At 34.9% G+C, this 24,763-nt stretch overlaps 1 protein-coding gene across 2 annotated transcripts in view; it reads left to right on the top strand.

The window, feature by feature from the left end:
• IL1RAPL2 (interleukin 1 receptor accessory protein like 2) overlaps window positions 1-24,763 on the top strand; it is a 1,179,835-nt gene that overhangs the window by 58,554 nt on the left and 1,096,518 nt on the right. The window contains exons 1-2 of one of the 2 annotated variants that reach the window (XM_032397764.1): window positions 6,971-7,056; window positions 11,990-12,090. In XM_032397764.1, coding sequence (XP_032253655.1) covers window positions 12,006-12,090 — 85 coding nt within the window. In that variant the 5' untranslated portion in view covers window positions 6,971-7,056; window positions 11,990-12,005. Of the gene's footprint in view, window positions 1-6,970; window positions 7,057-11,989; window positions 12,091-24,763 lie in introns of those variants that run through there. The other variant, XM_032397763.1, reaches the window with a different exon arrangement.

The raw sequence follows: 24,763 nt of genomic DNA, 5'->3' as shown, positions 1-24,763 counted from the left end.
TATTAGATGGGAGAGAGGGGTAAATTTTTTGAAAGGATTTAAGAAAAAAATGGGGCAATCCCAGCATGTAGTTAGGCATTTTCAGGAAAGTTTTGGGCTATATTGATGTATAAGAAAACAAGTAAGATGGAGACAAGATTTCCAGGTTAATAATTATGATGATGATAATAATTACTATTATAAAAAATAAGTACCATTAACTTATCGAATTAATCTCTAAGAGATTAATTTAAAATGTACATTACCAAGGATCAGTCTTTAGCTTTCTCCATTGACTCCTTTTCAAGCACAATTATGTCTGGTGAACCAGTTGGTATGTGGGACCCTAAAGAGGTTAAGAAAGGAAGTTTTAAAAGGGAAAAACCTCAACAACTATTTCTGCAGAAAGAGTAGGGTTACCCAATTGGAGGGTGTAGGCAGATCCCTGGGTTCATGTTTTATGGTGGCAGTGGACACAAGTTGTAGGACAGCAGGATAAATTTTCCTCCATTCTGAAAATGATGAGAGAAGAGAGAGAAAAGGAGGGTACTTATACTTTTCTTTTGTCTGAGTATAACTTCAAAATCTTGTAACTATAGGCCGGTGAGGAGAAATTAAGTCATAATGTATCATGTCTTTATAAAATGCGATCCCTGCTCTGTCCAAGACATGTGTGCACATGCATGTGTACATACACACACAGAGAGTTAGTCTGTCTGTACTGCTCTTCCCTGTGACCCTGACCACCTGGCAAACTTACTTTTCTTCTCCAAGTGTCACCCCCTATGCAAAACTTTCTCTGACTTGCCCAAGCAGAATTAATAATAACAACACCAATAACAATAGCTAATATGTACTGATGGCTGATTCTGTATCTGATAATGAGTTAGGCATTTAATAGGTATTATATACAATATAATACAAACAACAACCTTATGAAGTAGGTATTACTATTACCACCATTTTCAGATGAGTAAATGGAAGGTCAGGGTGTATAGGTAACTAGGCCAAGGTCATACAGCTAATAAGAAGTAAAACTGGGGCCCAAAAGCCTACACTGACCTACTTCACAGTAGTTAATAACCCAGATAAAGTATGATATATACCCTTCCATTACTCAAAAAGAAAAAACCTATTGTACAGCTCCCTTAATATGACAAAAATATACATTATTTTATAATTGTTCCTGGGGCAGTGTTTTCATCATCCTTTTATAATTAAAAACATAGGAAACAGGATATTGTAAAACTAGGTACTGTCATTTATCTAAACACAGAAGCACAAATTAGATGTATTGTACTATTAGAGGAAAGTCCATTAATATAAATATTCTTTCTGACAGCTCCATGTTGTTTTTATTACTTGGCACTTAAAATTATATACAGTGTCCTTGATACTGAATATTTCAAGGGGTTTAACCCCATTTCCTGTCTGTCTGTTTGTCTATTTATCTATCAACTGTCAATAGTTACTGCTGTTTCTGATAGACAAGAAAGAAATTTTACAAATATGAATTACTTTGTCTCCAACTGGCTTCTTGCTATAGTGAAAGTTACTTACCTCACTGAATCTCAGTTCCCCCATATTTTGCACAAGGGTAATGAGGTTAAATTATTTCTTAAAATACCCATAAAACCTCAGTTAACTGTAGTATGGAGAAAATAAGGTATAAGGACTAATGGGATTAGAAAAGTTAGTTGGTGTGCTGGTCAACTGAGAAGGTGCCCTTTTAGCTGCTCCACTCAATTCTATAGTTAAGTGAAAAAATTTTTATGAGTCATAGAAACAATGAAAGCACAAAAGTATTAGATATAGTCAAATGTGTTAATTAAAAACAAAAGCAAAAGCATGGATTCCGGAAACTTAAATTGACAAATTTAACATCCAATGCTAGAAAAGCCCTAGAGTGAACTGTTTAACTTTTGAAAAGGTATATGCTTCCTCAAACCTCCTACCAGACCCTCTCTTTAGATAAACTTGCCAGCTGTTTCACAGGGAATGTAGAAGCCACAAGATGGCCACTTCCCACCACAAGATTTACAAACTTACCTATACCTTCACCTATCATTTCTGCCTTCCTTCCATTTCTAATTTAAGATCAAAAAATCCTCCTGTGTATGGCACATTTTTCCACTTGAGCTTCAGAAATTTTTCTTATGCAAGTATTTCTTTTGGGTTTTTGTTCTGTAAATTAACCATGTGTTTTCTTTTTCTTCAACTATTTCCTGTTGTCTGGCTCCTTTCCCTCAGCATTTAAAGCTTGTTCAAATCTCTCTTACTTACCAAAGAAAAAAAACTATTCTGGTATTATTTTCCAAAACCTATAACCCCAATCTAATCATGAGAAAAATAACATTTTATTTTTAAAAAATTCTCCGACCCCATGCTGTAAAGTTACCCTATCTCTGTCTTTCCTATCACAGCGAATCTTTGTGATAGTTGTCTCTACTCACTCACTGTTCTACTCCCTTACCTTCAATATACTCTTCAGTTTATATAGTCTGGTTCTAGCCCTGATACTCCACTGATTTGTTTTTGGCAGTCTTCTCTTGGCTAACAGCCTTTCTTTGGCTACATATAAAGGACACTTTTTAGTTTTTGACTCACTTGATTACCCAGTAGCATTTAACACAGTTATCATTCTTGAAATATGCTATTCTCTTGGCTTTTATCCTGGTTTTCCTTGTATTTCTCTTGTTACTTTTTTTCTCAGTCACTTTTGTAGATTTCTCTGAACCTGCTCATCTTTTAAATGTTGGTGTTTCTCAAGGATCTATCTTTAACCACTTTTTTATTTTGCCTCTATCCTTTGGTAATTTGGTGACTCCTGTGACATTAAATACCATCTCAATGTTTAAGACTACCACATATATATCCCCAAGTCCCTTTTCTTCACTCCTATCAGTATCTCCAATTTCTCACTGAACATCCATGCTTAGATGTACTATAGACAACTTAATCTCTACATGATCTGACCCTTGCTCACCTCTCTAGTATCAACTTTCTCTTTTCCTCCTATCCAACACTCTGGTTCTGCTGCATTGAACTCATTTCAGTTCCGGGAATGTGCCATGCTCTCTCAGAACAATCTTTCCTTTCATGTTTTCTGTTTCACCTTAGAAGTCACTTTCCCCAGAAAGCCTTCTCTTTCTCCTAAATGTGGTTTTGATTTCTCCCCTCTTGGCCTTCAAAACACTCTATATCTCTCCTCTCATTACATTTAAAACAATTCATTGTTATTACCTATTTTTTTATCTCTTCTATTAGACTGTGATTACATAGAGGATAGATACCATACCTATTATGTTCCCGTTTGTATCCCTGTTGTTGGCACACAATAAATTCTTCAAATGCATAAAATAATGGATCTTAGAATCAAGTCAGGCTAAGCAAACCTGTCTTTTATTTTGGTAGAATTATTACACTGATATATTATATGAAAGCCTGGTTTATCAAATGAGTAATCTCTCATTATAAGATATTCCAGTATGGGCTAGTTAAATGGATTCTAGTACAGTTAAGTGAATTCATACCCAGTTGATAAAACAGATTAATGATCAATACCAACATGTAGAGAGGTCTATAGTGGCAGTCTATAGGTCTTTGTTGTATGTTTTCTTTTCTAAAGGTTTTATTTATTTATTTGAGGGAAAGGGGGGGTGGAGGGAGAGGGAAAGAGAATCTGAAGCAGACTCCATGCTGAGCACGGAGTCTGATGCGGGGCTCAACCTCACGACCAAGAGATGATGAACTGAGCCAAAACCAAGAGTCAGAAGTTTAACCAACTGAGCATTGCAAGCATCCTCTGTTTTTTGTCTTATTCAGAATTTTCTGTTATTGACTTAATTGAAGGCAAAAAGAACAATCTTATGAAATATTCAGTGACACAAAGCTAGATGAGTCAATAAAAATGAATAATAGCCTTATGATTTGAACTGGTTTTGATTAGACTAAAACTAATATATTGACATTTCATAGGGATTAATATAAAACTACAAGTTAGGGTAAAAATAATTTAATTCAACATTCAAGAAGAATGGGTTGTATGCCTACTGTGTTCTAGTCACTCATGCTGGGAATGCAAAAAAGAATAAATCATAGTTCCTGTCCTTGAAATGGTTATATTCTAGTAAGTATATTGAATCTAGATCATGACACATAATACTCTCATTACATTTTGTATTGTCTATGTACAGAATATTGTGTGCTGTTCTGGGTACCATATTAATTTTTATAATAATATACCCATAAAGTATATTTATCTCAATGTAAATTTTAAATATTTCAATTGTATCAATCAGGATAATTTAGATTATGCTGTTGTAACAATCCCCAAATCATGGTGGCTTATAACAACAAAGTTTTATTTCTCACTTATGTAACATTGGCTGGGAGCTCTGCTCTAAAATTTTTCATTCTGTGACCCAGACTGATGGAACAACCACTGTTTTAAACATTACCATTCACTGTGGCAGAGGGAAAGATAGTTGTAGAAGGCACATTGACAAATAAATGCTCTCACCTTAAAGTAAAACATAAGTGTGAGCAATAACTTTTGCTTATAAGTAATTGGCCAGAATCAGTCACATGCTCTATCAATCACAATGGAGCCAGGAAGTGCAATGCTATCTTTACTTGAAGGAAAAGAGCTATAGATATTTGGAAAACTGAATTAATGACTACCATGACTATATAGAGTAAAGAGTGAAATTTACCCTTCAGCATTAGACTTTTTCCTACTTCCCTCCTAAGAGTTACATTAACCTTTTTCTATAATTTTCCATACACACACGCATATATACATACATAGATTTTTCCATTATATATGGGATCACATGTGTTTCCCATACATTTTTGGATCTACCCATATCAATGCATAACTCTCTACTTCAGTCTGTTTAATAGCTGTAAAGTATTCCATAGTATGCATATACCATACTTTATTCAACCACTCTTCTGTGGAGGTGTGTTTGTTTTATTCCCAGTTTTTGACCATTATAACACATACTTCATTGACCATCCTTGAACATGCATATATTTCTGTGCATATGTATTTGAATATCTATAATATCAATTCCTAGAAAGGGAATTCCTGAGCACTTTAAATTTTGCCAAGTCCTGACAATTTGCCTTCCAAAGTGCTCTACCAATTTAAAATCTCATAAACAGTGTATGAAAGTGTATATTACATTTTGAGAAAAATTTTGACAAACATTTTTATTGAAGGAAGAAAAAGTTGGATAATGAGGTATTTAGAAACCACATAAAAATGAGTAATGATTGTAGACTTTTTGTTTGTCTAAACAGCTTGTAAAACCTTATACCTACTACTTCTAGGTTTACTGACTGGAGCAACCCTGAAAAAGACTAATCCCTCTTGCACATGACACTTCTGGTTACATCTTAATGGTCAGAATGCAATTACCTATCCATATGCAGTTGCAAGGAAGGCTATGAAATGAAGATTCCATTTTGGGGGACTATATACTAAACCAAAAACTGCAGGCTACAGGAAATAGACTAGTTTGAGAGAGAGTTTTTGCTATGCTCCTGGATCTCTATAGTTGCTTACAACCAATTTTCCCCTCTATGTTTGCTTCTCTTTTTACCCTCTTTGTCTCTTCTGCTATCTCTCAGAATTTCCTCCATCATTATTTTTTCTTTTCTCTTGTTTCCTCCTCTTTCTCAATATGTCAACTTTTTGTGTCTCCATTTCTGCCTTTTTCTCTCTGCTTCTGTATGTTTTCTCTATCTCCCCATTTCTCCTCTGTGTGTATTTTTTCTCTTTCCATCTGTTTCCTATCCATCTGTCTCTCTATCTTTAGCTGTCTCTGTTTTCTTACTTCTGTATTTCTGGCTTTCTTGGTTTCAGACTCCATGTCTCTTTCTACCTCCATTTCTAACTATTAGAGCTAATAATAGAATGGGCTGCCACTTCATACAGTTGTTTTCATATGGTAGGAAGTACTTGAGGATAGCGTAGATATAGAGATAGTATAAAAAGGATTTCTTGATTGGTTGGTGATTGGATTATATAACTATTGAGATCTTTTCCAAGTTTGAGTCAAATTGAGAACCAACTTTTCCTTCTTACTAAGTAGAATATCATTTATATTTTTGCATATTTGTTTTCTGATTGAAGGTCTAGTAGGACCTCAGGGCCAACTCTGTATGAATATAATGCTTCATTGTAGATGACTGCAGAATTAGAAGATACAGTAGTCCCCTCTTATCCACAGTTTTACTTTTTGTGGTTTCAGTTATCCTCAGTCAACTATGGTCTGGAAGGAGATGATCCTCCTTCTGACCTATCATCAGAGGGTTGGTAGTAGCCTAATGCTGTGTCACAATCCATACATCACTCATCTCACTTCATCTTGTCCCATAGACATTTTACCATCTCACATCATACATCACAATAAGAAGGTACAGTACAATAAGAGAGATAAGATAATATTCACATAACTTTTATTACAGTATATTGTTATAATTGTTCTATTTTGTTATTAGTTATTGTTGATCTCTAATTGTGCCTAATTTATAAATTAAACTTTATCATAGGTATGTACGTATAGGAAAAAATATGGTTTATATAGGGTTTGGCACTATCTGTGGTTTTAGGCATCCACTTGATTCTTGGAACATATCTGCTGAGGCTAAGGGGGGACTATTGCATTAGAAATTGAAATGAATGTGTGTTGACTACAGAACTGTGTCTAAAAATTAATTATCTTTAATACATCTGTGATATGTGTGTGGGCTGTGTGTCTATAATTTCCAGTTTGTTGGGAGATTATATATATGACTGGCTGGTACAAATGATTCGAAAACACTGTAAATATCAAATTGTCTGTGATGACAAGAATGTATTAAGAAATGATATAATTGTATATTCTCTGCAATCTAGCTGATATATCTAGTTGGGTCTTTTAATTGTGTCAAAATATATTCATAAGTTAAACTTGTTTTGCTTTCTAGAATTAGAAGTATGCCATACAGATACTTTAAAAAATTAACATGAAGCAGGGACCTGACATACGTGGTACTTTAAAGGAGGAAAAGACTAAAGTGAAGAAGGTAATTTACAAACTAGACTTGAAAGCCATTCAAGCGTAACATTTACCTGTCAAAAGATTTAGTTTAATTACATTTTTAAAAACTTTCTTGAAAAGATGGTCCTACTCCTATCAGGATTTGGTACTCCAAGGAGAGGAATATTAATGCCTTCAGTAGCCATTGTGCCAGCATCTTCAGTCTTTAGAATTCCTCATGTGGCCTTTCGAGACTTTTACATCCTAACCTTAGGAAATCAGTAAGCACAAAGCCCCAGGAGAATATGAACTTCAGGTGTAAGAACCCTTATATATTTATATCGATGGTAGGGAGAAGATTCTTTTTGGGGAAAAAAAGTAATTTTGAAATAATTGAATAGCAGCATAATTGCCATCATATAAAGTATTATACATGCTCCTATACATTTTCTTCACACAGCAATAAGCTGGTTGTAAAATCACCAAGAGGAAAATGTTATAATATAATAACCTGAATTTCAGTGTAAGATTTCAAGGGGATAACCTGAGATGCTTCTGACACTTTTAGTATTTAAACAGATGTGTGAAACCGTATGTTGGCAGCCCAGTGGTCACAGTTCTGAGACATTCCTTGATCAATGATGATATTTAAGGCCGACGCTGTTGCAGATGAACACTGCTAGGAGATTGATTGCACTGGCCTTTCTTTTTGACTGTTTGAATTGGCAGTTTGGCAGATTTTTCCCTTTCAATGGGAAATCTGAATCACCTATTGAACATGTTACAAAATACTTGTCTTACTCTATATTCCCTTAGCACTTAACATATACAGGTTGTTCTTCCCTGTCTTGCACTTGACTAAGCACTCTAGTGTGCATGCATCTCCACAGTTAGGTTATAGCTCCTTGAAGGCAAAGAGTGACGTTTTATAGTCTTAAACTTGGTTTATGACTCCCATAGCATCTAACTCCTAGGGCAAAAATAGTTTAGCAGTGGTTAAGCGGTTGGGTTTTGTAGTCACATAGACCTAAATTCGAATCTTCTTTTCCTTAATTTACTATTGTCATAATCTTGGGTAAGTTATAAGTATCATTTTCCTGAAAAGTAAAATGGGGATAATAACACCCACAAGGTCATTGATAGGATAAAATATCATATATGTAAGAGTTTAGTGTAGTGTTTGGCACACACACAAATGTGCAATACATTATAATAATTGTTATGATAAAATACAGATTTTCCTCGACTTACAATGGAGTTACATATCGATTAACCCAATGTAAGCTGAAAATATCATAAGTTGAAGATGCATTTAATACACTTAACCTATTGAACATCATAGCTTAGCCTAGCCTACCATAAACATGCTCAGAACACTTACATTAGCCTACAGTTGGGCAAAATCATCTAAAACAAGGCCTATTTTATTTTTTTTAAAGATTTTATTTATTTATTTGAGAGAGAGAGAGAGAGCATGAGAGGGGAGAGGGTCAGAGGGAGAAGCAGATACCCCGCCAAGCAGGGAGCCCGATGTGGGACTCGATCCCAGGACTCTGGGATCATGACCTGAGCCGAAGGCAGTCGCTTAACCACTGAGCCACCCAGGAGCCCAACAAGGCCTATTTTATAATAAAGTATTGAATATTTCATGTCCTTTATTGAATACTGTACTAGAAGTGAAAAACAAAATGGTTGGATGGGAAGTATATCTGTTGTTTACCCTCATGTTTCCGTGACTGGGAGATGGAAATAAGAAAGGCACAATCATGGATAGGATGAGTTATAGGTAAGGAGAGCATAGCAGACTTTTAATATCTAACCAGCAAGGTTGAGTTGGTAACTGAGTAGATACAGCAGGAAGAGTTAAATCAGAGATGAACCAATGTTCTTATTGAAGTCACTGGGAATAACATAAGTTCTAAATTGGGAGACAAGAAAAGAGAGCTAGAGTGTGCCTGTGGTTTAGGCATATTTTGAATAATAAGACACCTTTGATAGTCCAGAGCCTACATAATCTTCTGAGCTGGAAACTGGACAAATAAATTTTATGTAAAATAAAGGATTGTGTGGAATTCATAATGGTCTTTTCAGAGTCTTGTTTTGGGTTCTCCCAAGAGCAGACCCAAAAACAAGGATTTGGATGTAAGTAATTTATTTGGGAAGTGATTCCAGAAAGTACTGCAAGGAAATGGGAAAGTCAGACTGGAAGGGAGGAGAAGCAAATAAAGAGTATGTTAATGAGCAGTTTGCCACTCATTTTTACTGGAATATACCAAGGGGTGAGGGAGTTGCAGTGTTTATTTACTAACTCCCATCACTAACAGTAACTCTTGGGGTGTTAACCTGGAACTTCCAGTCTGCCTCCTCTTCTGTTCAAGCTACTTTTGTAGTTAGAGAAGCCCCTCTGGTAGAGAAACATAGGAAGTCTTCTGCAAATGACTTTTGGGGTAGGCCAAGAGGATGTGGGTAAGGTACCAACAGTGTCCACTGTAGCAGGAGATATCACACATCTTGGATTTGAATAATCATATATTTGATAATAGATATTCTATTTCAAACAAATGGGTAATGGAAAATAACACTGAAAGCTGCCATTTATTTGTATTACTTGAACCCCTAATGTGATATTATCTACACTGATATTCTTCTTTTATTCATTGGAATATTATCAATGTCAAGCTCTACACTAGTTACTGAGGATACAGCAGTTAATGATTAAGTGACCATCTTCATGAAGTTTATATTCTAGTGGTCAAGGAATGGGCAGAAATAACCAAGTTAATAAATGCAGCTAATTCATTAAGAGTTTTAACTCACTGAAGCATAAACATGAAATAGTATTATTTTTCCCGGTGATTACTACTTGTCATGCTCTACTGTGCTTACCTTTTTCCACGAGGAGATGGCGACAATGATAAACATTTCAGTCTGATTATATAACTTTTCAGCTGTTTTCAAATACTGTCTCTTCCTTTTTCTTCAAACAGATAAGACATGTAGCACTAGTGGCTAGGAATTTGGAGGGTGCAGGGTAAGCTTTCGCACATTTCCCTTTCTTCCTCCTCTTTCCCCTGTGCCTTCTCCTTTGGTGTTGCATTGGGAGATAAATGACTAGGGAAGAGGGAAAGGGAAAAAATATGCTTGTGACTGCCTGTGTTTTCTCCTTAGTTGATTATAATTGCTCTTCTAGCTGTCTGTGGGCACTGTATAAATAGGTAGTTCTTATAACAGGTTTGATGATGAGATGATGCCCCCAGCATCTCTGGGCATTGGAAGTCCCTTGCAAAATTTGATTAATTTTTTTCTCAGAACTTCAGCTAGTGGCATCATGCCAGTTTTCCTCTCGGTGTACTCCTCTTGCCTCATGCTGCTGTTCCAGTGATATTGGAGAAGTCTAGCATGGCAACTGGGAAAGGAAAGCTTTCCTTCATTATCAAAAGACGATCTTCTCTTTCTCAGGCTGCTTTGTTTATTGATGGAGTAGGGATAGGATGATAAAGAACTAGCTGCATTGGACAGCTGAATAGGTGGCCGCAGACCTCAAATTCTGGAAGTTTTCTGAATTTAGGATATGAGGTAGATATCATTCTGAGGTCAATTCTGGGAATAGATGATCTATTCGATACTTTATATCATCCTGTTACTCTCACATTCTGGGTAAGGTTCTATACCTTTAGGTACAAACCAATTATTCAAGAAACATATCTTTATATGGAATTCTGGATCTTTAAAATGATATCCAGAGGGTGCTCTTGCATTTCCACTCAGATTTGCTTCTACCCATTATTTTAGGGATCACTGTGCTTTCATCCTCATTGTCCCCTTTGCCATTTTTTTTATGTCTTGGGTTTATGATAAGCCCAATGTACCTCTGTGGTGCTTATATTCTGATTGTTAGAGGATCCCAAATGCATCCTCATATAGGTAACCAATTTGCTGAAAAGTCTTAGCTCAACGAGAATAAACAGTAAAAATGGTTTTGTTTTTCTCCCAAATGCCTACTGATGGTATTTTAATCAACCCCTTTCCCTATTGTGGGGAGGAGGGCCTTAACAATATCTCAGTTCAATTCAAAACTTTTTACAGTTATTTTTGGCTTTGGAACAGTTTCATTCCAATTGTTTAAAGTTCAGTATTGTTAGGGATGCCTGGGTGGCTCAGTCGGTTAAGCATCTGCCTTCAGCTCAGGCCATGATCCCAGGGTTCTGGGATCGAGTCCCACAGCAAGCTCCTTGCTCAGCAGGGAGCCTGCTTCTCCCTCTGCCTGCTACTCCCCCTGTTTGTGCTATCTCTCTTTCTCTCTCTCTCTCTGACAAATAAATAAATAAAATCTTAAAAAAATGAAGTTCAGTATTGTTAATTTTAAAACATCAGTGTCAAAGTTGAGTAAAAATTCTTGCGACATAAACAAACAAAATAACCATAAGTGCTGATCAGTCTTATGAATAAAACAGCAAGGAGGTGAACTAGAGAATGACAGAGTGAGACTTTAGGTAGTTGGAAAAGGTGCTTGTGTGTGACTGAGGAAATAAGATGTTAAAGAACTGTGTGAAGAATGGGGAGAAGTATCCTGGGAGAAAGATAAAATGTAAAGGCCACGAGGATGAAATGACCTTGGCACATTCCAGGGACAAATAAAATGTTCATAGTGGCTGGAGCATAGCCAACAAGGAGGAAAGTGTGATATGAGATCAGAGGCAGCCAGGGCTCCACCTTCAGTTCCTTGATGGTCTAGTAGAAAGAGTTCAGATTTTACTCCATATCCAGTGGAAAGCCATTGAAAAGTTTTAAGCAGGGAACTTTGGCATGATTCAACTGTGCACTTTCATGTTTTCTTCCATTTGCATAAAAAGAAAGCCAGAAGTCACCAGAATGTCATTGTTTCTGTAATGTGTCTTTGAGATATATGAAATTTTAGCTGCTATTTTGTTGAGGCCAAGATCTGTGATTCAACTTCAAATTCTTTTTTGACTTTTCAGCTGCCAAGGAAAGTGAATGATGAAGCCACCATTTCTTTTGGCCCTTGTGGTCTGTTCTGTAGTCAGCACAAATCTGAGGATGGTGTCAAAGAGAAATTCTGGTAAGTTGGCAAATTTCCTTTGGCCAAAAGTGTGTAGTTTTTGTGAGCATCCAGAAAGCATTTGTGCCCTTAACTATGAATATCTTTAAACAGAAGTTCTTGAATTCCAGCTATGTTGGAAAGTAGCCAAGATAAGAATGAGATTTTAGCCTACTACTGAGAAAATGTTGGGGAACTAGTGGAATTTTGTTTGACTTCAATGGCAGCATATTCTCAGTGGACAATGAAATGTTAAGGGCCTAGTTAGGGTTGGTTACATTTGTTAGTGACTATACACCTGGGAACAAACATTTGCAAATGAAAAGATAGGAAACCTTTAAAGATATATATGTTTGCCTCTTAATTGAGTGTGTAGCATTACTGTTTAAATTAAAGCTTTTGACAAATAGTGAGCTTTATTTTTTGGTACATTTTCACATTCGTACCAGATCTCTAGTAGGCAGAGGTTTAAAGCCTCCAAGTTCAGAAATATTAGCTAATTGCCTGAAGAGGAATTTCTTGAGAAGAAATATCTATTTCTAGAACATGGTGGCCTGGCAGGCAGCCATGATTGTATTGAAGGATTAGCTGTAGCCAGTAGATACCCCAATCAAAGCTTAAACATTGTTTAATAACACTTGAATATATATGTCTTTCAGTTTTGATTATATAGTCTAGCTATAATTACAAACCATGCGTGAGATTTTAAGAATTGATTTTCTGTCCACAATCATTCTAGTAAGACACTGAAGAATGTATTATTGCATGGAAACAAAAGACTACGATGGGGCTTTCTGCTAGCTTCTAATTCAGTTATTTCCTAGAATTAAATGTATGGTCTTTACTTTCTCATTAAGTATAAAACCCAGGCAATAAAGTGCATGCTTATTTTTCAATGCAATACATGCTGGCTAGTGCTTGGAGTTTGGTTAATGTTTGTTTTCTGAGGCGAGAATACTTGCTAATTGACATAGCTAAAGAACAGTATTGTTCTTCAATTGATAGCATGGTAATAAGTCTTTCACAAAAATGGGTCACAGGTTGTAAAATAGAACAACACTGCTGAAGTCCAAAGGATTCTGGAATGGTAAGGGTAAGGCAATATATTGGCTTTTTCTCCCCTTAAGACTTATGTATATATTTAACACATTTTTGTATATCATGACTCTCTTTCAGCTGTGTTTGTGTATAACATTTTACCTATAATATCTCCAACTTGGCATATTTTATGTGGCTGCCTTTCCTTGCCTCACTTTTGAAGTCACATTTTCACTTTCAGTCTTGGTTCAGATTGATTATTGCTGAAATAAAATGGTTGGAGATATTACTTACTAGCAAATGTAACCTGTTGGACCAGATCTCATTTTCCTCACTTGGTTATGTCCTGTAGCAGAGTCTGAAAGGAAAAAAAAGGAATTGAGGTTTAAAAAGACATCTATATTATGGTAGTTTAATTCAAGTAAAATCCAAACTAAGAAACAAAAACAAGTTGCTATGTATTACGTATTCTGTATTCTTTCCTTGGTTTGTTTATTATTTATGAGGAGAGAGGATGTTAAAAATATATCCAAAGAGGAAGTTATCATTGATGCACAGGTGTCCTTTAAAGATCAACTTTTTAATGCTTTGCTTCTTTATTCTTTACTTATCAAGTGTGAAGCCATTTGTGGCTTATGAGTGGTTCTTAGCTTTGTTTTCTTGGTGTAGCCAAGTGGTATCATGTTTTCAGTGAGCTTTATTGAAGAAATATTACCTAAAAAGCTATTTCCCTTAGAATGAATATATTTGAATAGTTTCAGTCTCTTCTCCCCCATCTGCTTACCCTCAGCTACCTCCTAGGACAATAGCAATTATAATATTGGAACAAAACTTTTCCTACAGATCTGGGCAGTGGAGATGGTTTGAATACAGTTAGTCTTTTTTCTTATGCCTTCCTGCTTTTATTTATGGTGTATGTGGAGTAGGCAGGAAAGACTAATGGGTTGATGTTGGTTTGTACATACCTGTGTGTATGGTGTTTGTTTATTTCAAAATACAGAAAAAAAATCAAGCATGGGATAAATAAAAGACATCCTAAGTTGCCCATAGGTGATGAGAATGGGGTACTTCGGAGCAGTTCTTTTCACTCTTCCTTTCTATTTAGGTACTCTCATCATAACCCCCTTCCCAGCCCCTACACTCATGTTAATATTATTTTATGTAAAAAAATAGAATTATTTGCAGTCTTATGATGGTCCTATTTGAGTTCACCTTATCACCTTATTATATTGGCTTTTTCATTGAAGAACATTAAAGATTGCTTTGGCAAGGGGCGCCTGGGTGGCTCAGTCGTTGAGCGTCTGCCTTCGGCTCAGGTCATGATCCCAGGGTCCTGGGATCGAGCCCCTCATCGGGCTCCCTGCTCAGCGGGAAGCCTGCTTCTCTCTCTCCCACTCCCCCTGCTTGTGTTCCCACTCGCTATCTCTCTCTCTGTCAAAAAAATAAATAAATAAAATCTTTAAAAAAAAAAAAAAAGATTGCTTTGGCAAATCTGTAGTGAAAAATTTTGTTTCATGCAATCTGTGAGGTCCTTTGGCCTTTACCAGTTAAAGAGATCTGGATTTAAGCTTGCATAGTTGTTCTTGGAATCACCAATGGAACTCAGAACTTTTATTTTCTTCCCCTACTTCCCTTCCCCTAAGTGAAAAATGAATGATTGTGCTCTTCACTCATTAATATTCATAACTGTTTAGTATGAGGTGTGAAGCCAGTTACAATGATTTTTGTGCAGTTTATTATAGGCAGTGATCTTTTTCACTAAGATCTCTACAACTACTAATGCCAAAGGCTTCTTTTATGCACAAGACACAGGACCAAGGGATGGAATCTTTTTGTTCTGTACTTGTCAGTCAAGGAAAAGAATAAAAGACTCAACTTTTTTTTAAATTTAGTTTGGGCACATATTGAAATGAACCTCCTAGTTTCTGGTAATATACAGTTTTTAAAGCTGCAGCATAGGTTATGTTTCTAGGTAATACCCATTCACACTGGGCAAGCCCAACTATCAACTCTGCATAGAGAAACAGCAAAAATGTCTCTGAGGTTGCATTAGAACATACTAAAATGCATAGCATCTAATTTTAAGGACTGTATCTGATTGACCAAGTGTGAGCTTGTCATCTCCACAGAATACTCATGAGGTCCTTTAGCATTGGCATTCTCTAAATTTAAAACTAGATAAGGTTATTTGGAAAGTCTACTCTATTAAAAATAGGTTTACTTTATTTAAAGGTGTCATTCTTTATGGCAGGGAATTGGCTAATATCTTGACAAAGGCTAATAGCTGAAATGTCCTGTAGAGGGCGCATGTATCTAAAACTGATTTTCAATAGGATGGGTGGGAGAAAAAGCTTTCCCTCAGGAAGAGAATACTCAAGGGCTTCTATACAACGATTTCTTTTTACCTCAAAATTATGTCCCCAGAATATACACGGTTTTTATTTTGGGGGACATTAAACTGTCCCTTTTGCTTTTCTCTGACTTTTACTGCTGTTGCTACAGAAAAATGTGAGTTGGGTTAGGCTGTTGTTGGTATTAGGCTCCCCCCCCAGCCTGGATCTCCATATCAGGGAAGAAAGGAATTAGGGTGACTAGTTTGATGAGAAAGTATGTTTAATTCTGAATCCAAATTGGGTCATTTTGCAATTAGCACATTTGGAGGATGACTATAACAAAACAACTTCTCAGTGATCTGGTGTTTGAAGGAAAATTGCAGAGCTACCACAGTATCTTAATCAACTAGGAAAATGTAGTCCCTAGGGGTAAGGAGGATGTGAAGGCTGCTGGAACATATTGGATACTTATAGATACATTTTGGATTGACTTGAACATGGCTTTACATGAGGATTCGGCTTATGGCTTTATAGAATTTATGGAGTTTTCTGATTGTTGATGAAAGAGTAGCAGTTTGTTTTCACTAAAAATTCTTTGGTTTTAGAATTTCTAGTCATATGACTGAGGAAGATCTTAAGGCAGAAATAGAGGTTTTGTGAGTTTACATTTCTAGCAAAAGCTAGAAAGAATATCTCAAACAGCTTCTAAGTGTAAACAAAATAACACTCCTTGTGAAATTGATTGTTATATAATTAAAAATAAAATGAACTCTCATGCTTTGAATTCTTATAAAGGAGACAAAATGTTTTATTTTAAAATAGTGGTTAGAAGTAATGTTGCTCTGAGGATATTTGCATTGTCCCTTTAGGGGTGGAGTACAAGAGCACTAGATTAGAAGTTAGAAGATCAACAAGGTGTTACTGAAATCTCATCTTCTGAATTTATTCTAATGAGCTAAGATCAAGGGAAAAAAGACCTCCCCATGATCTCTTCTTTACCTGAAATGGATAATCTGAGATTTGATACTTTTATCTCTTTAATTAGGATGACTTCCTTGGAGGAAATTGGATCTTTGAAGGAAGGGAAAGTGGTACAGGAAGGATTGGTTTAGTCATTGGAGCTGGTATAGGAGTGGTATTAAAGGAGTATGGGACAAAGTTTATAGCAAGTAAGGAGTAGTCAGAGATGAGAGAGATCAGTCAGAAAGAATGTATAGGCAGAATGGAGCTGGATGAAACACCCTTATTAAAGAAGTTGAAGGGCAAATAATTTTAGGATTCTTAGTCATTGAATTTTATATGGCCAAAGGCATAGCCAGTCATGAAATACTTACTGAACTCTTACTGTATGTGAAACATTACAATAGTCTTGTGGTGGGGGAAGAGAGTAGGGAAAGTAAAGCAAAACTCCCTTGTCAAGAATATTTAATCTCATTGGGATAAATGAATGGCTAAGCAAATTGTGTTAACCTGAGAGAGAGCACTATATAGCTATTAAAATGACCAGTATTTAGACCATATTGATATACAGAAATATGAATATAAATAATATTAAGCAAAAAACCTGGTACATAATGATTTTAAAATATGCATTTACATTAATCAAAATTAGAAAAGAACTTGTAATGATGTTTAGCATTTATAGATGTATTTAGCATTTATACATATATTTATAAGTGATTTTTTTTCTACAAAGTCATTTAAATTCATGAAAAATAAGAGATCTATTTAACTGGGAGGAAATACTGTTACTGGGGGATGCTTCACATATGAGACTCAGAGTAACACAAGATAATTTGATTCAGTATTAAACTTGCACATCAAGGCCTCCAAAGCTAGGGGAGTCAGAGAAAGGCAGGACCAATATTGGACATTCTGTAGAAGATGAGAGGCTTGAGGGAAGGCCTGACAGCAGGTAGGACCAAGAGTGAGCTGGAATAACGGAGAGGGACATTCAAGGTAAGGAGCATAGTGTGAGTGAACAGATAGAGGTGGCAGTGAGTATGGCACACGTATCTAGGGAGAGATGTTAAGTCAGCAAATGGGAAACAGTTAAAGTTGGCTAAGCAAGACAAGTCGAGCTAAAAGATAGAGTTCCCAAGTCTGGTTCCAGTAGTATAGATTAGTAGTAGATTTTATTTTTTTCAGCAGAACAGTGATGAATGATGACTTTTGCAGTAATCTAGAGGGGTGACTGCAAAAGGTAGCCAGGTGAAAGAGAATTCTAAAATGATCCCATGGGGGGAAACCAGAACTTGACTTGGGAATTATACTGTGAGACAGAAGGAGTTAGTTTCTCTTTATGTTTTTATAATCTTGAAACATTTCAAACCTATAGAAAAGTTACAAGAATAGTACAATGGCCACCCATATACTCTTCACCTGTATTCACCAGTTGTTAACATTCTGTTGCATGTTTTCTCTCCTCGCTGTTGCTCTTTTTCACCATTAAGTATGATATTAGCTCTGAGTTTTTATAGGTATTCTTTAAGAGATTGAAGACTTTCCCTTCTATTCGTAGTTTGCTGAGATTTTTTTTTTATTGTGAATTGGTATTGAATTTTGTCACATGCTTTTTCTGCATCTATTGAGATGACCATGATTTTCTCCTTTATTGTGTTAATATGGTTAATTAAATGAATTGATTTTCAAATATTGAACCAGTCTTGCTATAAGAGATAAGCCCTACTTAGTCATGATGTATTATTCATCTTATATATTGCTGGATTTATTTAAAAATTTTGGTTGTTTCTGAGGATTTTTGCATCTGTGTTCATGAGTGATATTGTCTAATTTTTGGGTAATATTTTCATTAGGTTTTGGTGTTAGGATTGTGTTGGCCTCATCTTAGGAAATATTGTTGCCTCCTCTGTTTTCTAAATGACATTATTGCTTTCTCAAAAGTTTGATAGTATTGACCATTGATATTATCTGGACTTAAAGTTTATTTGTGGAAAGTTTTTGTTTGTTTGTTTATTGATGCTTTGATTTCTCCTGTAGGTACAGAGCTACTCAGATTTTCTCTTCCTTCTTAAGTCAATTTTGGTAATTTGTGTTTTTGTAAAGGATTTATTCATTTCATTTAAGTTTTAAAATTTATCGACATGGAGTCATTCATAATATTCATTTAATATCCTTCAAATGTCTGTAAGATATATAATATTATCCCCACTTTTTATTTCTGTTGTCCTTTCTTTTTTTCTCTTTTTTTATTATGTTATGTTAATCACCATATGTTACATCATTAGTTTTTGCTGTTGTCTGTTCTTTCTTCTTTCTTTCTTTCTTTCTTTCTTTCTTTCTTTCTTTCTTTCTTTCTTTCTTTTTTTCTTTCTTTCTCTCTCGCTCTCTCTTTCTTTTCTTTTGATTAGTCTTGCTTGTTAAGGGTTCATTAAGTTCATCAATTTTTTGAAAGAACCAGCTTTTGGCTTTGTTAATTTTCTTTGTTGCTTATTTAATTGTTCCTTCTCCATTCTTTATTTTTTCTTTTTTTCTTACTTTGGGTTTAATTTGTTCTTTTTCTAGTTTCTTAAGGTGGAAACTTAGATCACAGATCTTAAACCTTTCTTCTTTTCTAATAAAGGCATTTAAAGCTAAAAATGTCCCTCTAAGTATGCATTAGCTATGAACCTGAAATTTTGATCAATTGTGTTTTCATTATTATGTAGTTCAAAATATTTTTTAATTTCCCTTGTGATTTCTTCTTTGAACTAGAATTATTTAAAAGTATGTTATTTAATTTCCAAATATTGAAGGATATTATAGATATCTTATTTGTATTATTTCTAATTTAATTCCAGTCAGAGAACGTATTCTGTAATATTTCAGTCTCTTGATATTTACTGAGATTTATTCCATGTCCCAGCACATGGCCTTTATTGATGAATATTCCATATGCATTTTTTGACAGTGTTTTTTCTATCTTTTATGTCCTTACTGATTTTATTGGATACTTGTTCTATCAATTAGTGAGAAAGGGTTATTAATATATCCAACTATAATTGTGGATTTGTCTCATTCTCCCTTTAATTTTGTCAACTTTACCTCATGAATTTTGTTGCTCTTACCAGTTGCAAACGTATTTAGAATTATTTTGTCTTCCTGAAGAATTGCCCTCCTTATCTCCTATAATGCTATCTGTCTTGAATTTTGCTTTGTCTATGTTAATAGAGTTTATGCTTACTGTTTTCATGGTATATTTTTTTTCTTATCCTTTTACTCTTGTCCTATTTGTAGCTTTAAATGTGAAGTGCATATTTTATAGATGGCATATTATTGAGTCTTTTTATCGAGTCTAACAACGTCTGTCTTTTAGATAAAGTCATTAGTCCATTTACAATGAATATAATTTTTGATATGTTTAAGGCACCATTTTCTATTTTTCTCTTCTAGTATTTGTTATTGTTTTTACTTGTTGGTCCATTTCTGTTTTATTTTGGGTTAACTTAATAATTTTTAGTATTCTATCTTATGTCCTCTATTGGCTTTATAACTATACCTTTAAATATTTTTAGTGGGTACTTAAGTTTGGGGGTCACAAACTATGGCTTGTGGGCCAAACCTGGCCATTTCCTGTTTTTGTAAAAAATATTTTAATGGAACACAGTCACGCTCATTTATTTGCATATTGTCTATGGCTGCTTTTGTGCTATAATAGCAGAGTTGAGTAGTTACTACAAAGACTGTGTGGCAAACAATGCTTAAAATATTTACTATCTGGCCCTTTACAGAAAAAGTCTGCTGTTCCTTGCTCTTGGGCTTACAATGAGCATCCTTAACTTTACAAAGTCTATTTAGAGTTAAATATGTACCACTACATATTTCACACATGAACCATCATATTTGTTACTTTCCTTTTCTTGCTTATCACTTCATGCTTTATACTTTTCCCTTCCTATTTATACATCATATTTCACACTCACACTTCTTACTTCCCAGTTCAAAAATGTAATAACTTTACAGCAGTATAATTCTATTTATGCAAGCCCTCATCCTTCATGTTATTGTTGTCATATATTTTAAACTGCAATTATTTGCTTTAAACAGTTTTAATTTTCTAAGTAATAATGACAACTGAAAAACAGCTTATACATTTCTCCATGTATTTACCATTTCTAGTGCTCTTCTTTCCTTTGGTCATTCCTTTTCAGTTTGTTGGACATTTTTTACCTATGTCATAGCACAAGTATGCTGGAGAGAAATCAGCTTTTGTTTATATAAAAATGTATTTGTTTCACCTCATTTCTGAGGATTATTTGCCCCAGATATAGAATGCTATGTTGAAAGTTTCATTATTTAGAGATGTCATTCCATTGTTTTCCAGTCTCTATAGTTTCTGATGAGAAGCCAAGTAAACAATCTTACCATTGTTCCCTTGTATGTAATGTCTTTTTTTTTTCTGGCTGCTTTTAAGACTTTTTCTTTCTCTTTGGTTTTCAGAGCCTTGACTATCATGTGTTTAGTTGTTTTCTTTGTATTGATCATGTTTGGTGCAGCTAAAGCTCTTGGAATTTTAAAATTTCTCATCAAATTTGAGAAATGCTTATTATTTTTAGATATTTTCTGCCCCATTCTCAATCTCCTCTCCTGAAATTCCTATTACCAGAATGCTTGACTGCTTTATAATTATTCCTCAGGTTCTGAGATTCTATTCATATTATTTCAATTATTTTTTCTATTTTTTCAGATTGGAAAATTTTTATTGACTGTGTTCAAGATCACTGATTCTTAATTCTGCTTTCTGCTAAAACCCATCCAGTGAAATTTTTATTTCAATTACTATACTTTTCAGTTTTAAAAATTTCCCTTTGCATCCTTTTAATGGTTCCATTTCTCTGTTGATACTTATTATCTGGTATATCATTGAGGCCATATGTTTCTTTATGTCTTTGAGAATATTTTATTTAGTTCCTTGGACATATTTATTATAGCTGCCTTAAAGTCTTTGCTAAATCCAATGTCTGGGCCATCTCAAGCTTTTTTTTTTTATTTTTTCATTAATGTGCATTACTTTTTTCCATGTCAAGTTATTTTTTTATTGAGTACTGAAATTTGTTGATAATACATTGTAGGGATACTAGATTCTGTTGTGTTCTTCTAAAGGGTATTGTGATCTAGCAGTAGTTCAGTTACTAATCTTGAACTTTTGGTGTTTAGTTTTATCCTTTGTTAGAATAGATCTGTGGAAAACCCAAGGTAAGTCTCAATCACCTTTTACTTAGTGGGATTCAACCTCTAATCTTTTTCTCCCTTGTGGATCTTGTCAGAGCTTGGTTTTAGGCTTCATTAGGGAGAATCTAGAGTAGGCTATATTTTATGACATAGTTCTTTCTTATAAAGCAGGACCTATCTGGAGTCTTAGCTGAATGACCAGATGTTAAAAAAGTGTTTCTTAGTACTGTTTGTCCTCTAGTATCACTGTTCTGTCATTAACTGTGTAATGAATGATCACTCTCTGATGATAAACCTTTGGCAATCATGCCCTGTGCTCAATCTTCTGCCAGGGGCTCATAGAGAACCCCCTTACGGATTTCATGGACTCCCCTTTGTGAAGCTCTTTTCTTTAACTGAAGGTTCCAGCCATTTTAGCTGCTCTGATCTCTGTAACTTCAGCTCAGCAGGATAGCTAGGCTCTGTTAGGATTCCCATTCACTGTGACATAGTTGGGGAATTATCCTCAAGTGGAGAGCTGGGTTGACTGTGGGGCTCACTGCATGAGTTTCCTTTTTTTCTGAGATCACAGTCTTGTACCACCTGAAAACAGTTGCTTCATATATTTTGTCCACTTTTAACATTGCTTTCTGTAGAAGAGCTAGTCTGGCTCCAGTTATTTCATTATAGCCTAAAGTGAAAGTTTCCTTGCTACCTTTTGATACCCCATCATTCTTTGAGCACTTCCTTGCTTTTTGTTATAAAGATGCTCCAGGCTTACCTTCATACTTTGTCTGTCCCAGCACTAGAAATAGCCATTTTTCCTGATTTCTTTTAGTGGAAAAAGGTAGTTAGAAACGATTTCTTAAAAATGTGATTTAATGGGGCCCCTGCGTGGCTCAGTAGGTTAAGCGTCTGCCTTCAGCTCAGGTCATGATCTCGGTGTCCTGGGATCAAGCCCTGGTGGGCTTCCTGCTCAGCGGGTGGGGAGTCTGCTTTTCCCTCTCCTCTGCCCCTCTCCCCTGTGATTTCTCTCTCTTTCTCTCTCTCTCAAATAAATAAATAAAAGCTTAAAAAATGTGATTTAATTTGGACACTTCTGATTCAAATGCAACATGACAGGATTCTTCACCTTTACCCATTCCATATTTTTATCTTTTCCCACAGTGGAAACCTCATTCCCATCAACATTAATATACATTCTTAATTATTTTATCCTATAATTCATGCAAAATAGTTTCAGAACTACTATACCAAAACTACTATCAACAACAAACCTACTAAAAAATACATGATATTTTACAATTCTTTTTGTCCTTCAGACTCATCCCATTAATCTGTATAGTCAGAGTGTTGTGTTCAAAATTTACTTGAATCAATTAATTTTCTCTGGGCTATGTTATTATTAATTCAGTAGATAATTTGTGTCTGTACTTGATTTGCTTTTTTATACTTTTTGGTTAAATTTTATTTTCAAAAGCATCAAACATTTATATAATTGAAAATTCAAAATTATAGAAAGAGAAATTAATCAAAGAAATCTTGTTTGCATACCTTTTTCTTCCACCTGGTCTCACATATCCACTATTTATAATCAATTTCTTCAGTTTCTGGTATTTCCTCTTTTCACAAATCAATATGTGTATTTTGTTTCCCGTTGTTTCATACTTAAAATGTAGCAAAACATACCTATTTGCTTTCTTTGCTCCTTGTTTTTTTCACTTACTATATCTTGGAAATCAAGTAGGATTGTTTTAATATTTTTTCTTATTATCATAGTATAGTATGCTTAATAAAAGTTCAAACAATATCAAAATGGAAAACTCTCTTATGATTTCATTTCCAGAGATAACTCATTGCATTTCATATAGATTCTTCCAGATAGTTTCTTTGGGTGGATAGATAGATAGATCGATAGATAGATGTATATAGCCTAAATCCCATAATTTTCAAACTTAGAATCATTCTGCATATAGTATTCTCCAACTTGATTTGTCACTTAACATGATTTATATCTATAACCTCTAATCCTTGGCAATACCTATGTAACTCAAACTTTTAAATATGGTGCAGTTTTCCATTGTATGGATTTATTATAAATTTAAACATGTGCTTTATTTATAGAGGTTATGATATTATCTTTAGGTTTTTTGCTATTCCAAAACAATGCTGCAAGAAGAATCCTATTACATAGATCATAGTGCACTAGAAAAGCAATTTTTTGTAGGATATATCCTTAGAAGTGGAAATATTGCATAAAATTTTTATTTCAAATTTTAAAAGATGCTGACAAATGGCCCACCACTGTCATTGTACCAAACCTATAATTCCACCAACAGAGTATCAGAGTTCCTCTCTCATTATACATTTACTAACTGTAATTGTCAAAGAATTTTTGCCAATCTAAATCCAAATGAAAAAAATCTCATTGTTTACTAAAACTCCCATGCTGGCTATATGTGTATGTTCCTTAGAAGTAAGTGTGTGTGTGTGTGTGTGTGAGAGAGAGAGAGAGATTGAGATTAAAATCAGCAGCAAAGCAATCCATATGGTTAGATCTCTAACCATTCTATTAAATTGGGCAACGAAGGATGGTGAAGGAAGAGGAAAAAATGTGTTAAGATCTAAATTCATTATTTGGGTTGCTGTACAACATCAGCAACATCTGATATATTGAAATATTGAAGTCCTTTATGACACTGGTCCTCTTTAAATGAAAATGTGTGGATAATTAAGCTAATTAAAATATTTAACGAATTTAAATGCTGGAAAGTCTGAAAACAGTTCCATGTGGGGATCTTATCCAGCTCTGTAGTATCATCCAAATACAGAAGTTACCAAGCTTGGTATCATGTTGGATTTGTTACTGTCCATAAGGGGGAAGAATGAGAGAGAACTAAGAATAAATTGAGCATTCTATTAATTTTGATGTTGGGATTTAGCCCATCCACAAGAACAGCCAAGAACTGCAGTGAATGAGCTTTTTTCTACTCTGTTGTTTTGGAATGAAAGGATAGTGTATCTGCCAGAGTAGAGAGAAGCTTTGAATGCCTGTAATTTCTGCTAGGTTAGTTTCTATCATAACGCAGCTCATGTAGGCATGTCAGGCTAAAGTGCATCCCTAGTGGCTCTGTTGACTCCTACAGGTGTAATTTGCCCTAAACGAAATATTG

Source organism: Phoca vitulina, unplaced genomic scaffold (genome assembly GCF_004348235.1).
Source record: "Phoca vitulina isolate PV1807 unplaced genomic scaffold, GSC_HSeal_1.0 scaffold103, whole genome shotgun sequence".
NCBI lineage: Eukaryota > Metazoa > Chordata > Mammalia > Carnivora > Phocidae > Phoca > Phoca vitulina.
This window is presented reverse-complemented; position numbering and strand designations above follow the sequence as displayed.